We start from the raw sequence: 18780 nt of genomic DNA on the forward strand, positions 1-18780 counted from the left end.
CAATTGGAGATGGCATTCCGTCAGGGATGGTTGATCTGTCGGGACAGAGTGTCCAATATGACATTTGTGGATCTCTGGGATGTGCCTTGCCCGAAAAGCCTATATGCAAAGGGAGTCAAAGAGACGGAAGAACTCTATTGCCCATCTTGTTTATGTACCAAACTACTGGATCATGAGTTGTGATGCACTGTGAATCTCGGCCCAAAGAGATATTGCCAAAATTAATGCCTCGAATTCCAAGTTGTTGATATGGAGTTTCATTGTTTCATTTTGTCTACGTACCAAAGCCCTGCCAATTGAACATACAGAAGGTGAGCTCCCCAACCCACTGTTGAGGCGTAGATGAACAACTGATGGGTTGGGATGAATGGGTTCAAAGAGACTCCATCGGCCATCTTCCAGGGGGATGAACATCTTACAGAGCTTCATGTTGAATACAGTTATTATCTCAAGAAGTTGAGCAGGAGTTTTCTCGGACTTCAAAACGTTGACCAGCCACACTAGCTGTATAAGTAGCTTCTGAGTGAACTCAAGGTGCTTCACAAGAGTTGACTGGTCTTCGTGGTCTTGAATGCAGTCTTCCATATAAACTTGGAAAATAATCATCTGACTGTGAAGGAATTGCGTGATTGGCTTTGTAATATTGGTGAAAAGGCCCGGGGCTGGGGATATTCAAAACAGGAGACTTTCCACCAGTAATGCTGACCTTGAATATGAACCAGAGGTAATGGCGATACCAATGAAGATAAGTGTCTTGTAGGTCCAGGCTGACCATTTAGTCTCTTGGAGGGATGATCGTACACAGCAGTGCAATGAAAATCATGCGTAAATTTGTCGTCGCTTCGAGGTACTGCACGCTGAAAATCTTCATGTTGAAAATCATTCGAAGCTTGTTGCTGTCTTTCTTTGGACCAGGAAAATCGGTGAGTAAAACCTAGGGGTTGCGGGACATGCCTGTCCAGCTTGGCCGACTCTCCAGCTTCCTTTGCTGAAGTAAAGAAAACTTTTCTGGTACTTGACGACTTGTAGCTCAATTGTCCTTGGTGTCATTGACCTCTGCCACAAAAGGAGCCAGTGTTTACAAGTACTTCACAGAGGTCTCACTGTGATATGGTGAATTGAGGACAACATCATTCCTTGCGTTGTTGACCTTCCTCCAAGCGTTAATTTGAGAGGATCCACCGATACTTGTAAATGAGTCTCCTTAGTCACATTCTGGGCAATATTCTGGATCTTGTTAACTGTGTTGTCTCTGTAATTTGAGAAGATCCACCAAACCTAGTAAATGACTCTCATTTGTGACATTCTGGGCAATCTCCTGGATATTGTTAATGAATAATTAAGGAGTGGACCAAGGCAGCTGATAAAGGCACACCTTAAAATGATCTTCCTAGAGGCTGTATTGAAGGAGATCACAGTGGCGTAACACTGAAACAGTACCCATGTAGTGAGACAAGAGGTCAATAATTCTCTGGAATTTGTCATGGACAAGCGCCATACAGTAGTTAACACGCCATGTGTACCACAATCTGTCAAAATGAAACTGGGAGGCAACATCTGGTCCTCTTGTTTAAGAAATAACATAAACGTCTGGGCGAGATTCTGGGTGAGGTCAGACATGATTTGCTTGGGAGGTATTGTGATGGCAGATGAAGCTGAGTTAGGAACTACGAAGCCCGTCAGATGATCCTCATTAGAGCGACTATTTCTGTAATCAAAGTGACATATGGCAGTAATGTTGTAACATTGAAGTGACATAGGTCCATATTGTTATCAGGATACCCTTGAGCAGACAACAAGTTATTAACTGTAGTGACCGAGGAGGTAAGGTCTTCTGGCCAGTCCAGGGTTGTAAAGGTGTAGTTATGGCTTGCAACAGCGAGTCAAAATCTGTGGATGATAGGACTGGTTGATCCCAGTGATCGCAAGAAGTAGCTAAGGTTGACCACTAGGCGGATCCTGTCTGGTATGAGTATCCCAGGGTTGGGTCCGTTCCGTAGAAAGAAACAGAGATCTGCTAGTGGGACTGTGGATACTGAATTCTTTCTACGAGTATCTTTTCTATAAGAGTAGTGTTGATGTCGATACCAGCTATGATATGTCGCTACATCAATGTCCATCTTCAGGGGAATGTCGATATGCATGTCACTGTAGATCTGAATCCCAGGATCGAGATCTGGCCTTGCGTTCTGAAGGTTGGGATCAACCTTGCTCTTTTGAGTAAGAGTGATATGTAGGTTGTATAATAGCGAAGTGTCGGATCAATATTCCTTCTCAGTACGATATTGGCCCAACTGTCACTGTTTATTCCTCTAAGAATGCTTAGAATTCTTAGAAGTTAGATTTCTGTCGATCCTTAGAACACCGATGTTGCTCTGTCTCAGAAGTGTGAGTGAGTGAGTGAGTTGGGTTTAACGCCGCCTTAAACATTATTCCAGTTATATCAGCTTAATGTCAGCGTGTCAGCTTAATGTGGGAGGAAAGCCCGTCTTTGTTGAGAAGATGAAGGGGAGCCTGATACTTCAATCTCTATAGTCTGTGACTGTTCATTATGTGTCTGGGGTGAGACTTTGTCTTGTGAGGGGTTGGCAACTTCTGACTTCTGCTGGAACATTTCGAATGAGAAGATGGGGAGGGAAAGACAATTCATAGTTGAGGTATGCTGGGAGGCTTCTCAGTGGTGATCATTGTAACCAAGGGGAGGAGCTGTCCTTGGAAAGAACTGTCAACTATATGTCATAGGTGGTTGAGCAATCACTGATATGTCGTCAGGTGCACTGGGACCAGTCGTAGTTGCTGTTTTGGCAGGAATATCCTCCTTTAGGAAACTGTCAGATATGATATCATCTTCCACTGATAGTGATTGTTTGTTCTTTAACGCCGCACCACTGATAGTGAAGTGATGGTAGATGAGGAAGAGAACAGACGCCTTGTAACTCGTTTCAGCTTTTTAGAATATGACGGTCCATGTTTAAAGTCTCTGGATTTCTATCACCAGTCAACAGTGCCTTTTTTTGACACTTGCGAAAATATTTTTTAGAATCTTCCTCTGATAAATGGGAGCACAGAGAACATCAGCGTGCATGCTTGCATAAACCATGACAATCACAGCATAAAGTATATGGATGGTAGGATGAAAATGTGAGTGTACACTGTTGACAAACGGGTTGTTTTGCTTTTTCAGTTCCCATTATAAAGTGCCATGTAAGTTATCTATCTGTTGGAGGAAACGAAACATGACGGACGGAGCCCGTTTCTATCTCCCCCACCAACTTTGTTGGGCGGGGGATAAAAATAATTCTCTACAGACTCTGGCACGTCTGGTACTTGGGTGCAATATATTTTGAAGCTGGAAACTTTGTTCTAGGGCGTTTGCACACCAGGTTCAAAAGAAGAAAGAAGAAATGCATAGTGTGAGATAGAATAAGTTAAAAAATTATAATTTTGAACATGGGTGGGGGGCGTTCATGAATTAGTATATAGGGAGTGGTGGGGTGGGTGTGAGTTGTCAGCAATATGATACAGTCCTAAAACCAATCCTGCCCCACCTTATAATAAATGGCCAGTCCCTTAGCCTATATATCTCCATGGACTCATTAACGGAGTCATTAATTAAAATCTAAAATTGAAATGGTAAATAATACAATGGATAATATTATTGATGCAATAAACTAATTACATGAAACTTAAAAGGTAAAATCTTGAGCACATTAACTCCACGGTGAAATGCTGCAATACTAAACATAACAGTAAAGAATATAGCATGCAGTTACTTCCCTTTACATGGGTACTGCTTTAATGTGCATTTCCTGTTATGATCATGGCAGCAGTAGGAGCTTGTGTGCTTGTTTTGCCTTTGCAAATTTGGTCAATGAAAAAATAAAAATAAAATGATTTACAAATTCAGTAGTATTTCCGTCCTGTATGCAGGACAATGTTTCATTCGCAGAAATTAAGATTAAATATATATTTGTCTCATAAAATAGGCCTGAAATAGCAATTACCTGTCAACACATTTTCTCCCCTATCACAGGGAACAAAAAGTAAATTAACATGCACTTCAGGGAAATTGAAGTACAAATAAAGTGCATTTTATAGATGGAATTAAATCTGCATTTTCAATAGGCAAACCTGACTGGTTTATTGAATCGCAACACTGTAGCGAACTCAAACATGACAGGTTTACTCTAGATCAAGAACAAGGTACATTTAACGGTTGCAACTATAGAAACAAACATCTATTACATCATAATAACACAGAACATGTAAAGCATACCTGTAACCAAGGAATTGAATGAGTCTTCAACAACATGTGCTTATAACAACAAACAATGGAAGGTAATTCAAATGTCAAGCTAAGAAATGTGCACCACCAATGAAGGTAATTGATCATCGGCAGAAGCTTATTAAGTTCCCACATAAGTGTGAACCTGTATGGACTTTGGCTGATGAGTACAACACAAACAATCTTACTGAAGAAGGATCACAGCGGAATCACAACCCAGTAGAAAAGTGAAAGAAATGGCCTGTCAGAAGAGAAGTAGGTATGGGGGCAAGCACTACAACATAACCAGGGAGTGCAAGTACATGGCGTAGGCATCAGACAAGCATCATCAAAAGGTTGGGGAGGAAACCTCACAGGGAAACAGACACAGACGTTTTTGAGTGCAGTAAAACTGGACAATGGACATGATGGAGGGTGGAATATTTACACAATGGTAGTCAAGGTGACCAATTAAGTACAATTTCTGTTTAAGAATAGACACATGATTCTCATGTGGGTCAGCCTGAATGTTTTGCAAATGAAAGTTTAGATATAAGCTGTAACAGTATATCAATGATGGGACCAGTAGTAAGCATGGGAGCGTATTCCGCTAGTGACCGGTACAAAACATGAACAAAATCATATATTTTTCAGAAAATACACATATCAAAAACAAAACTTTGCACTGCACTTCTTTTATTAGTATGGAAACTATTCTCTAAATTTGAATCTATGAAGCAGTTTTTTAGTTATAGGTCGCACACCCCATTGTTTCAGTAAAATAATTCTAAGTGAGAAAAATCTGGGCTTTTTCAGAAAATCCAAATACTGAAAACAAAACTTCTCAACATGCTCAATGCACCTGTCGTATTAGGATATAAACTGTACCCCCAATTGGAAAAGAATCCACGAAGTAGTTTTCATGTTATAGGTCGCACAAATGCTGAAGCAAAATATTTTTTATCTGTTCACTACATTAAAAACCATCATATTTTTGGAGAAAATACAAATATCAAAATTAAACTGTGCACTGAACCTCATCTGTGAGTATGTAAATGTTTCGGTAAAATACTTCTAAGTAAAGAAATATGCAAAAAAGGTGTATTTTATCAGAAAATCCAAATACTGAAATCAAACATTGTAATGCACCTCTCCGATAGGTATAAAAAGTGTTTTAGATATGGGTATTATAAATGTGTGGTGTCACCCGGGGGAAGTGACTTAGTTCAAACGTGCCTCTGTTCACCCATTAGAGAATGGGTACTGATATGTGAGTAGGATGTAAAAACCCTCTAGAGCCCATAGGCAGCTAGAATGATAACTGAGATGCATACGGAGACTGAGGGTCCTGATGGGTTTTAATGCTTAATGTAAAACACACTTCAAACACTATCGTAAACGTAAAATTCATCTTTTTTTATTGTTAATGCTTAACGTAAAATAACAAAAAATAACTGCTTAACGTAAATAAATAATTTACTGCTTATCGTAAAAATGATTAAAATGGTTAAAAACAGTCTGTCTTCAAGACCCAAATGCTTCTCCACAGAAAGCAGGCTGCGCAACTGACGCAGGGGACCAGTCTAGAATGTTTAGCGATTTGAGATTTTACCAGGTATTAGAAATATGAATTGTCAGGATGAAACGAAAGCAGAATTAAAAGTCCCATGTCCCACCATGGCCAATTTAGGAATTTTCTGCTTAATGAAAATGTACCCTAAATTTTACTGCTTACTGCTTATAGGACCCCCTCTATCAAGGACCCTCGAGTCTGGTTGAGGAACAATTAAACAGCATTTGCGCAGATACTAGTATTTGGATAAGTGTGGTATATAAATGTATATGAATGCGAATGTTTCTCGTATGAAAGCTTATGATGCACCAGTGCACCAATGTCACAAGACATATGCAGATGACCACATGGTAACTTCCTCATAATTATTGTTTTATGGTTTAAAAAACACACAATAACACAATAACCATTAACTTAATACCTACCAGGTGGTCCCTTCACCGGTAGCCTTCCCCATACACAGAATAACATTCCAAAATTACATGAACCAGAGCTTAATGGTCTAGTTTCTCCACCTGACCTGTATGGGTTGCTGTCAACTACTTCCGAACTCATTTGCGGAATCTTCTGACGAACAGCTGTTTGGTTTCTTCCTCTTTCTCGTTGAAGTTCACCCTCCAGTTCCGCAATTCGCAGCTTTAGATTATCGATACTTGCCATAGTTGACCGGCCGAATGCAAACATACACCTATTGACCTCTTCGATTAAATTTTATATAAATATATCCATAAATTTATATATCATCCAAATACGAAAACTGTATTCGTATCAGGAAGAGCAACGTGTTGTCACGAGAAGCTCGCGATCCACTATGGATTAATGTTGCCTGAAGTCAACGGAGGTAGCACTTCCTACTTCTGTGTAGGGAGTTTTGCGACCAAACTGCGCTTCAACAAAGAAGAGTTCTCCAAAGAACGACAATCTACATCGTGCTGTAGAAATAGTACTTGTTTCTGGTAATCAAAAATTATCATAGTGTTACTATAAGATTATGTTAGCTATTTATTTAAATTATATTCTAAATGGCGACTAGATCGTAAAAGAAGAACAGAAAGATATGATTAATCATTCTATGATAGTACAACGATTGAGACACAAACTACATTAGTGCGGCTCGTTGGTCTAGGGGTATGATTCTCGCTTAGGGTGCGAGAGGTCCCGGGTTCAAATCCCGGACGAGCCCAACTCTTTTACTTATTCATGTAAATCTTTTTATTCGCGGTCAATTTTATTAAGTTTTTCTGACGTTGTATCGTGTCTTCACTACCTTAAACATTAGTGACACAATAATACTGGCCACACCAACAAATAACCTTGGAGCTGTTTTGATAAATAGTTAACTTCCAAGAGAGGTTGCATTGCACTGACCTTTTTTTTCATGGATAGAGTTCATCGTGAATTCAGCTTGCAGATTGTAGTGCTTACTATTTGATCGTTTATTGTTTAACGCCGCATTTAGCAATATTCCAGCTATATGACGGCAGTCTGTAAATAATCGAGTCTGAACCAGACAACCCAGTGATTGACATCATGAGCATCGAGCAAGACGTTTCAACAAACTTTAGTTTGTCTTCACATCTTCATGGACACGGGTGGCCCAGTCGTCTAAGGCCCGCGATTCGCTGTCCCTTGGGCACACCAGAAACCTGTGGTTGTGGCCTCGAATCCCGGTTCGCCCCGATTATGTTTCTAGGTTGCTATGCACCATACCGCGTGGGTTTCACCGTGGTAAACATCTGAGACCTGAGATCACTTCGGGCTTTCCGCCCACATTAAGCTGACACACTGTTATATAACTGGAAAAGTGTTAAAAGCGGCGTTAAACCCAACTCACTCACTCAGTCACATCATCATAAAATGTTACTGTGGAACGTCCACGATTGATGTTTCCATTCCAATCCAATTTTAAATTAGTCCCGCGTTTGTATTCTCTGGACGAGAACGAAATAAGTTTATCGTGATGAATAATAGCAGTGCTGATGAAACATTCACCATAATATGTGTCACGTCACCAAACGTGATCCTATGGTGTACGGTCGGTAAATTTGCAGTTTATAAATAGGATTTCTTAAAATATCCACGGCAATCGGTGATTTCAACAGTGTGTTTTTTCGTCCTGTTCGTCTTGCGCACATCTGGAATCTGGATGACAATGATCGTCAAAACCCTGGTAATCGTAAAAAATATTTTCAAGTGATGAGGGTAGGTTTTGTCGTTTCCACATGTTTTCATTGCAAAGTAGCAATGTGTTTTGGCAGGGTCACCCTTTTCCGAAAGCTCCTCGTGCCCATGTCATTCTGAGGGTCCTCTGTGACCCAGATTTTAATTCGCTGTTGATTCCTTTTTGTGGCATGCCAAGTATCATTTGCATATGGCCATCCATATTTATGTATATGTGTGTCAACTAACAAGAGCGCGGGCGTAGGAAATATAATATAACATTTAACAAAAAATGACTTTCAATAATTATGTGAGTTATTTTATGGCATATTTCACTTTGTACTAGTCTAGAATGAATAAATATAATAATAAATGAACTTATGACGCGTGTCACGTTGCTTCGGAAACGATTTTTTTAATAACCATGTTCTTTTATTAGGTGCAACGGTAGCAGTAATTGTTAATTTCAAAAGCACTTGTAATGTGAGAATTTAAATTAAAATTAATTATTATTTCCTTAATAAAACGAAGTAGATGTGATAGCGGTGTTTTCATCAGCTCATGCTACAACCAGGCCAAGTTCAAAGGCTACGATCTCGAAAAACGAGAGCGAGACCAAATTACCCATATGCCCTTCTATATAACGTCGAAGTGCTAAAAACAACTAAGAAAAGAGCCTCAATCAAAAATTATTTGGGATGTCCCAAATTAAGGTTACAAGTAACCCAGAAATACAAATCTGTGTACTCGACCGAACGCGATCTACAAAATCAACAGTCTCCTCTGAGACAGCAACCGGACGGATACTGTTGGTCCAAGCTGTACATCTAGAATGTGGGAATTTCAGCCAGGACTCCTAATGGCGTCCCCCGTAAGGAGACACAAAAATTCAGTCAAAATACAAGCTTGGTAGGGAAACTCAAGGTTGGGGCTATCACATCTACTTCTTTTTATTAATGAAATTATAATTTCAATTCACACATTATTTTAATGCACTACACAGAGCAAATGATTCTCAGGATAAGCTTGTATGGTCAACTTATGAGGTTCTGACCCAGGCTTAGAGACCTTTGAGGGCTTTGTCAAAAGGAAGACAACTTTGACGCCCTTGTCAGATGTGAACTTTATGTTCATGGAAGTACGTTCAGCTGATCGACTTGCTGATGTAAGCATCAACAATATGGCCAGTTTCTCTGCCAGACGTTTATCTGATAATTTACCATTTTCAGGCACATTACCAGTATGGTTCAGATATGATTAATCATTCTATGATACTACAACAATTGAGACACAAACTCCATCAATGCGGCTCGTTGGTCTAGGGGTATGATTCTCGATGAATGAATAAATTAATTTGTTTCTATTACTAAAGAATTGTTTTCGTGAATACTATTTTAATAGCATGCTGTGAATGGTATTTTGGGGACTGAACTTCGGATTTCTACTTTCTAAAACGTTTCTTTGTCCTTATTACGACCGAGCGCACATCCGAATTGAATGACTGCTTAAGACAACAGACTACTGTCAAGTACTTTTGCAAGTTCGCTTGTCTTCAGTATGAGCAACAAAACATTTTCGTGTGGCGCTTAAATTAACGGAGAGTTGTTCGACATGATCAGTGGAGCCTCTGGTCATTTCGATTATGACATTGATGACTTTTTCGTGGAGAAATTTCTAATTCAAGATGACATCATTCCAGCAGTCCACTCTTCCCGCCCTTCCCAGCTAACACACTACGTTGTCGTAACGTTGTGGTAAGGTTGTGGATTAGTAACGTCGTGATACAACGTTGTCACAACATTATTATAACGTCACCGTGCAATGTTATTTCACAAAACTATAACAACGATGCACATTTACGTTATGAAAAATTGTGCATCGTTGTGTATGATCGGACATCACACGTTTTGTAACTACGTTTCTGTTACGGCGGTGGAACGTTTTACAGATTTTAGAACTGCTTCAACAAAATCAAAATCAACTTGATTTTGTCAGAATACCAAGACAGTAATGCATTACTTTCCTATATATTTTTTAATTTGAAGCTTATACGATATAGGGCTTTTTCGTTTGGACAAGAGGTCGGTCATATGACCGCGAAATTGGCGTTCATAAGTGTATGAATGACACAATTTGACGTCCATACGTTTTTTTCACGAGGCCGTGTTCTTGAAATGACGTAAACACTGACGGACTACTTCCGCATTCCTGGGGGGCGGTCGGGTAGCCTAGTGGTTAAAGCGTTCGCTCGTCACGCCGAAGACCCGGGTTCGATTCCCGACATGGGTACAATGTGTGAAGCCCAATTCTGGTGTCCCCCGCCGTGATATATCAGTTTTATAATTATGTTTGATTGATCACTGATGTACGACTGACAGTACGCTCAGGTAATACTGTCGGTAACCTTCTACGGTTGGATTAACTTACATCAACTGACTGTACAACCCTTGAGACTGACTGTACACCCCTTACGACTGACTGCACAACTCTGTAAGACTGACTGTACAACTCTGTAACACTGACTGTACACCCCTTAAGACTGACTGTACAACCCCGTAAGACTGACTATACATCCCCGTAAAGCTGACTGTACACCCCTTAAGACTGACTATACACCCCTTGTAAGAGTGACTGTACCCCACTGTAAGACTAAGTGTACAACCCTTCAAGACTGACTGTACACCCCTGTAAGACTGAGTGTACAACCCTGTAAGACTGCCTGTACACCACTGTAAGAAGGGGTGTACAACCCTGTAAGACTAAGTGTACAACCCTTCAAGACTGACTGTACACCCCTGTAAAACTGACTGTACACCCCTTAAGACTGACTATACACCCCTTGTAAGAGTGACTGCATGTACCCCACTGTAAGACTAAGTGTACAACCCTTCAAGACTGACTGTACACCCCTGTAAGACTGAGTGTACAACCCTGTAAGACTAAGTGTACACCACTGTAAGATTGACTGTACAACCCTGTAAGACTAAGTGTACCCCACTGTAAGATTGACTGTAAAACTCTGTAAGACTGATCGTACACCCCGTAAGACTGACTGTAGAGCCCTTAAGAATGATTGTACAACCCCGTAAGACTTGTAAGGTTGTGCACCCATGTAATATTGACTATGCAACCCTGTAAGACTGACTGTACAATTCTGTAAGACTAAGTGTACACCATTGTAAGATTGACTGTACAACTCCTTTAGAATGACTGTAAAACTCTGTAAGACTGACTGTACACCCCGTAAGACTGACTGTAGAGCCCTTAAGAATGATTGTACAACCCCTGTAAGACTGAGTGTACACCACTGTTAGACTGACTGTACACCCCTGTAAGACTGATCGTACACCACTGTAAGACTAACTGTACACCACTGTAAGATTGACTGTACAACTCCTTTAGAATGACTGTAAAACTCTGTAAGACTGACTGTACACCCCGTAAGACTGACTGTAGAGCCCTTAAGAATGATTGTACAACCCCTGTAAGACTGAGTGTACACCACTGTTAGACTGACTGTACACCCCTGTAAGACTGAGTGTACACCACTGTAAGACTGACTGCACACCCCTGTAAGACTGACGGTACACTCCTGTAAGACTGAGTGTACACCCTATAAGGCTGAGTGTACAACCCCATAGGACTGACTGTACAACTCTGTAAGACTGACTGTACACCCTTGTAAGACAGACTGACTGTACATCCATCACAATGGTCTGTCCGGTTTGGAAAAACCGAGGCTCAGACCAGGCGCCGGAACGGACCCATCGGCGTGCTGCGTTTTCGCCAAATCAGGAATTAAGCAGGGTTTCAGTGCCTCTCCTATAATAAGCCACGCACACCGTCACAGTCCGAGCGCTGAAAGAGAGATCAACCATGTCGTCTCGATGCAGCTGTCTGAAGTGTCAGACCAACACTCAACAATGTCGGTGGATGAGTAAAGTCTACTCCTGGACAATAGTGGCCTACCCACCTGATGAATCGGAGACGATCTTATCGCAGAGCCCGCACTGGTTTAAGAACAAGTGTGAGCTAGGCTATTGCAGCATTACAACGAAATATTCAACGCGGAATTGACGTACCCGACTGTTTGGGTGGTCCGTATTATTATCTAGTATCGAGATCAAGGAAAGTAATGTAAAACAGAGACAACCCTCGTCCAGCTTGTTTCCAGTTTTTTTTTTCCAACGGCCCTTTTCAGGGCCACCTATCTCTCCCGAAAGAACGCTTTCATCCTTTGCTTTGCCAACACAAACAACAATCCATGCAAAAGAACCCACATCCTCCTAGTCCTCTTGGAGGCACACGCCTACGAGTGACACCACGCCTCTATGTGTGTGTGTGTGTGTGTGTGTGTGTGTGTGTGTGTGTGTGTGTATGTATGTGTACACGAGTGGCATCACGTTTGCATGGAGACACGAGTAAAACACCACGTATGTCTGTCGATCTCTCTCTATCCGTATCCATATACATATGATAAATAATACTATTTATAAACGTCTGTTTGTTGACACGAGTAAAACACCACGTTTGCATGGAGACACGCGTGACACTACGTTTGCATGGAGACACGAACTACATCACGTTTGCATGGAGACACGAATGATAGCACGCATGTAGGCATACACGTGTGCCAACTCCTCGGCGTGGATGAACGAGTGACAACGTCATAATAGTATTTATAAACGTCTGTTTGTAGTCACGCGTGGCACCACGTTTGCATGGAGACACGAGTAAAAAAACACACGCCACGTTGGCATACACGAGTGCCAACACCTCGGCATGGATGAGCGAGTGACAACGTTACGCATGTCTATCGATCTATACTTCTAGTAACGTGTGTTTGTAGTCACGCGTGGCACCACGTTTTGCATGGAGACACGCGTGACAGTACGCATGTAGGCATAAGTACACGAGCGCCAACACCTCGGCATGGATGAGTGAGTGACAACGTCATAATCATATTTATAAACGGCTCTTTGTAGTCACGCGTGGCACCACGTTTACATGGAGACACATGTCTGTGCATGTCGATTCACCTTTAGAATTCAGGCGTCCGTTCCACAAGATGATCGTAGCGCTAAGGTGATCGCCGCTCACATACTGTAACTTAGACGAACGACTGTCATTGCGATCGCCTTGTGGAACGTGACCTTGCACCTCAAAGTTTACAATCACGTCATAATACCCGATGATGTCATTTGTGGAATTTTGTCGCTTCGATCCTTCAGCGATGTGACGTCAACCTAGCAACAAAGTTGGTTGGTCATCGACTGTGTATATAGGGGGTGTAAGTAGGTCACGGGACTACGCGAGACCTAACGTTATTTAGTACTTCCGGTGACAAACAACGTCTCGCGGCAATGGCGACAGCAGTGTCACTTCGGGCAGCATTCGTCACCACTCGCCCCTTTCCGTAACCTGCAAGAAGACTCGTCCCCCTATCGATGAATGTTATGTGCGAAAATACGACAAACCAATCAGAATGCGCGTATGATTTCAAGTTCTTCGTCAAAGAATCCCTCAGAAATAATTTCTGTTTTTACATATGTGTTGCATCTAAAAATATACCCAAGACACAGTTAAATGTGTTCAATCATACTGTATAATTTCGCATGTCCTGATGTGCTTTTAATTGCGTCTGAAATATAAATGATATATGGGGAAATATATGTGAACCATTGCGCAACGAGTTGACAATTGTTTTATGTATGCCCGTTTGCGCTAAGACGGAACCCAGTTGCAAAAATGGCCACGAGAGGGGCACGAGTCGCTATTCGGCTTGTCCCGGAATAACACGAGTTGGTCACGAATGTTCGGGCAGGGCCCGGCGAATCATATTTGGAAAACGCAGGTGTAACTTAGAAAAACATGCCACTGTCACAGTCATTAAAACACTCGAGATGGGGAACATGAATAGCAAGTGTTGGCTTGTCAAAGCAGTTGCAGTGTTGTCAAGACGTCCTATGGTCGATGTCAAACTGGCCGCTACCCATTCATAAATATTGAGGTAAGTTTTCACTTTTTGCACACTTCTGATAAGTTGGTATAATTGTCTGTGTTGATAAGGCAATACTGATCGGTTCATCATCACACGTACAATGGTGATGGCGTTGAAAAATGAGCATAAAACATTCGTTCTGAAGGTATTTGCAATATGCTCTCGGTTTGTGCACCATACAATGTTATGGCAAATTTCCATTACATCTATCCTGAGCCTTTTCCAATAATAAATGTTCATCTCTGATAGGGAACGTCACAGAATTATATTTGTAGGTCCAGGGGAGATGACACAAACTATAGTCATATTTAAAGAAGGCCTATCTAGTGCATGTTGGCAACGCAAATTTTGTCAATACTTAATGTTGTGCAAGGAGACTTATGGGGGTGCCTGTGTTAATAAATAAGGATATGTGCCAATATCACGATGATAATTTTATGTGCACTGAAAAATCAGGTTTTATTCACACACAAAAATATTAATCTAATTTGTAAATAATGATGATTAAATCCTTGCAGTGTTTGTTATAGGCCTAAAGATCTCTGAAAAGTGACCTCACTTAAATGTATTCTGTATGATGTGAATAGACTTGACCATTACAACCCCATTTAGCATTTGTTTTGCATATTCAGTTGAAGGTACAATGTACATGCTTAATTTATTAATTATATCTTGATGTAGGCATTGTAAGAAATGGTTGGTATTTTAGAAGTATATATTTTATGATCTCATAAGTGTTATTTATCTTTTGCAGTTGGACCATATTTCCATGTTTGAGGGGAGAAAGATTTCCTCATCTTACTCACGAGTAGATGCATATGGATCACCAGAATTACCTTGATGCCAAGCATAACTGCACCTCAAGAGCATCTCAGACTATAACATATCTTCAGATTTCTTGGAATATTTTGTGGTCAAGCATTACATTGCCTATGAAAGAACAACTCCTGTTGTGTATACAGGTGTAAACATATTAAAGTTCTATCTGAACATTTTGCTGAAGTATTGGCTCTGTAAATGATGTATGTGACCATCAGAATACACCATATACACTGGACACTTGCTGGAACAGGACCTACTTGTCATCAACATGGTGTTGCAGAACATCTTGGGACTCTCTCATAAAGTCCAGTGTGAATCTAGATACTGACACCAGTAACAGTGCATGCTGGCACATTTATTTGTTCAGGCTTGGCATTTGGGAATATTTGCCATGAATGTTTAATACTCATGACCTTGGAATAAAATTACTGAATAGATCTGAAGCTTATTTATTGTTTTTTGTCTGGAATAATGCCATACAAATTTTTTTTTAATATTTCTGGTATCAGCCATGATACTGAATTGATATTGAATATAATATCATAACAATGCACATGGAATGTGTGATAATAGATTTCCAGTTTATGGGTCAAAATTTTCCAAGAAAATACAACAGATGCTTACCAATGAAAATTTAACTTAACCAATGGCATAACAGTTGTTGCTTTGTGAAATGAATTCTTTGTTGAAATATCAACATGTCTTGTTTTTGCATCGCTGTTTTAAGGTCCAGCATACAAATTACACTGATTCCTAGAACAATAGCCAATAAACATTAACATTTCTTGACCAGTAATCTTAAAACAGATTGGTCCAAATGGATAGCGGAAAATGTGAAATGACAGTTACCTCATTTGTTTGACTTGGATTTATTGGCAGAATATTTAAAATACACAAATATATGAAAAATAGGTGCAATTGTTTCTATCTCTTCATCAAGTCAATATGGTTGCACTACATTGTGTTCATCAGTGTTGACTGAGTGATAAGTTGAATCTATTAATGTTTTGGACTTGTGGCAATTTTTTTACTTGGTTCAATTGAGCCTCACAACCAGAAATATTAATTTAAAAACCCCTACCATTTATCACAATGAATCTTTTATTCTTGCCCCTGCTATCAATCACAGTCTGCGGTGTTATAACAATTATATTGCTGACGAGGTGTAACACTTTTATTTCTTCCCTCAGAAAAACATTACACTTCATTTATTAGTAAGTATCTTTCTTAATGTAGGACATGTCATTGGTGATCGCCTCCATAATTCAGTGTATTTGGCTTGCATTTTGTAGCGCTTCCGTTGCCAGCATTTACGGTGACATGCCTATCCGCGTGAACTAGTGCTGCTTTCGAAATGCGCGGCCGCCAAAGCTAACTCTGTAGACGGTACCAAGTGAACTACCACGCTTGGTTGTCACCTCTGTTTGACAGTCGTAAAAGTTTACTTATTTCAGAATAATATGATCGGTTATTTGTCAATACTGTCAGGTTTATCGGTTCCTGACTGACAACTGACAACCATGGGACCGTTCGTAAAGGTATGTGTTCTTTTCTTTACCTTTAAAATAATTTTGACAACCAGTGGTACTATCGTTCAGACGTGTATTTATAGTCTCAGTGGACAGTGTTATCACTCAGTCAACACTGATGAACACAATGTAGTGCAACCATGTTGACTTGATGAAGAGATAGAAACAATTGCACCTATTTTTCATATATTTGTGTATTTTAAATATACTGCCAATAAATCCAAGTCAAACAAATAAGGTAACTGTCATTTCACATTTTCCGCTATCCATTTGGACCAATCTGTTTTAAGATTACTGGTCAAGAAATGTTAATGTTTATTGGCTATTGTTCTATGAATCAGTGTAATTTGTATGCTGGACCCTAAAACAGCAATGCAAAAACAAGACATGTTGATATTTCAACAAAGAATTCATTTCACAAAGCAACAACTGCTATGCCATTGGTTAAGTTAAATTTTCATTGGTAAGCATCTGTTGTATTTTCTTGGAAAATTTTGACCCATAAACTGGAAATCTATTATCACCCATTCCATGTGCATTGTTATGATATTATAATCAATATCAATTCAGTATCATGGCTGATACCAGAAATATTAAAAAACTTTTTTTGTATGGCATTATTCCAGACAAAAAAACAATAAATAAGCTTCAGATCTATTCAGTAATTTTATTTCAAGGTCATGAGTATTAAACATTCATGGCAAATATTCCCAAATGCCAAGCCTGAACAAATAAATGTGCCAGCATGCACTGTTACTGGTGTCAGTATCTAGATTCACACTGGACTTTATGAGAGAGTCCCAAGATGTTCTGCAACACCATGTTGATGACATGTAGGTCCTGTTCCAGCAAGTGTCCAGTGTATATGGTGTATTCTGATGGTCACATACATCATTTACAGAGCCAATACTTCAGCAAAATGTTCAGATAGAACTTTAATATGTTTACACCTGTATACACAACAAGAGTTGTTCTTTCATAGGCAATGTAATGCTTGACCACAAAATATTCCAAGAAATCTGAAGATATGTTATAGTCTGAGATGCTCTTGAGGTGCAGTTATGCTTGGCATCAAGGTAATTCTGGTGATCCATATGCATCTACTCGTGAGTAAGATGAGGAAATCTTTCTCCCCTCAAACATGGAAATATGGTCCAACTGCAAAAGATAAATAACACTTATGAGATCATAAAATATATACTTCTAAAATACCAACCATTTCTTACAATGCCTACATCAAGATATAATTAATAAATTAAGCATGTACATTGTACCTTCAACTGAATATGCAAAACAAATGCTAAATGGGGTTGTAATGGTCAAGTCTATTCACATCATACAGAATACATTTAAGTGAGGTCACTTTTCAGAGATCTTTATAACAAACACCGCAAGGATTTAATCATCATAATTTACAAATTAGATTAATATTTTTTGTGTGTGAATAAAACCTGATTTTTCAGTGCACATAAATTTATCATCGTGATATTGGCACATATCCTTATTTATTAACACAGGCACCCCCATAAGTCTCCTTGCACAACATTAAGTATTGACAAAACTTGCGTTGCCAACATGCACTCGATAGGCCTTCTTTAGATATGACTATAGTTTGTGTCATCTCCCCTGGACCTACAAATATAATTCTGTGACGTTCCCTATCAGAGATGAACATTTATTATTGGAAAAGGCTCAGGATAGATGTAATGGAAATTTGCCATAACATTGTATGGTGCACAAACCGAGAGCATATTGCAAATACCTTCAGAACGAATGTTTTATGCTCATTTTTCAACGCCATCGCCATTGTACGTGTGATGATGAACCGATCAGTATTGCCTTATCAACACTGACAATTATACCAACTTATCAGAAGTGTGCAAAAAGTGAAAACTTACCTCAATATTTATGAATGGGTAGCGGCCAGTTTGACATCGACCATAGGACGTCTTGACAACACTGCAACTGCTTTGACAAGCCAACACTTGCTATTCATGTTCCCCATCTCGAGTGTTTTAATGACTGTGACAGTGTCATGTTTTCTAAGTTACACCTGTGTTTTCCAAATATGACTCGCTGGGCCCTGCCCGACGTGACACTGCTGTCGCCATTGCCGCGAGAGGTTGTTTGTCACCGGAGGTACTAAATAACGTTAGGTCTCGCGTAGTCCCGTGACCTACTTACACCCCCTATTAGAGATTACTACACGAGTGTCTGTCAGATACCATAAGCTGGGCCCCGTCTCCAATATCGTCAACTTGCATAGGGAGCCGGGAACCAGCTTATCAGTTAGATACGCTTTGTAACAACGAGTTGTAAGATCAATGGTGTCTGACAGACACGAGTTTAGTAATCTGTTTCTTACACACCCTAAAATCGTACCTTTTTAGCATCGAACCGATGAATTTTGTCTATTCTCATGATTTCAGTA

The 18780-nt window shown here is 40.0% G+C and overlaps 1 protein-coding gene, 2 long non-coding RNA genes and 1 other non-coding gene across 5 annotated transcripts in view; 2 read left to right on the forward strand and 2 right to left on the reverse strand.

Moving 5' to 3' along the window:
* LOC124119775 (ubiquitin-like modifier-activating enzyme 5) overlaps positions 1–6663 on the reverse strand; it is a 61830-nt gene extending 55167 nt beyond the window's left edge. The window contains exon 1 of one of the 2 annotated variants that reach the window (XM_046482408.2): positions 6358–6663. In XM_046482408.2, coding sequence (XP_046338364.1) covers positions 6358–6521 — 164 coding nt within the window. In that variant the 5' untranslated portion in view covers positions 6522–6663. The other variant, XM_046482409.2, reaches the window with a different exon arrangement.
* Positions 6664–6948: 285 nt separating this feature from the next.
* On the forward strand, positions 6949–7020 carry Trnap-agg. The gene has a single exon. It is a non-coding gene; the product is annotated as a tRNA-Pro (tRNA).
* A 6746-nt stretch (positions 7021–13766) lies between these two features.
* On the forward strand, positions 13767–15257 carry LOC124119779. The gene is made up of 2 exons (XR_006858708.1): positions 13767–14007; positions 14753–15257. It is a non-coding gene; the product is annotated as an uncharacterized LOC124119779 (long non-coding RNA).
* A 1745-nt stretch (positions 15258–17002) lies between these two features.
* LOC124119778 lies at positions 17003–18535 on the reverse strand. Its single transcript, XR_006858707.2, has 2 exons — positions 18248–18535; positions 17003–17507 (listed from the first exon to the last, which is right to left on the reverse strand). It is a non-coding gene; the product is annotated as an uncharacterized LOC124119778 (long non-coding RNA).
* Between the last annotated feature and the right edge of the window lie 245 nt (positions 18536–18780).

The sequence above is a fragment of the Haliotis rufescens genome, unplaced genomic scaffold, assembly GCF_023055435.1.
Source record: "Haliotis rufescens isolate VD_foot unplaced genomic scaffold, xgHalRufe1.0.p SCAF_4, whole genome shotgun sequence".
NCBI lineage: Eukaryota > Metazoa > Mollusca > Gastropoda > Lepetellida > Haliotidae > Haliotis > Haliotis rufescens.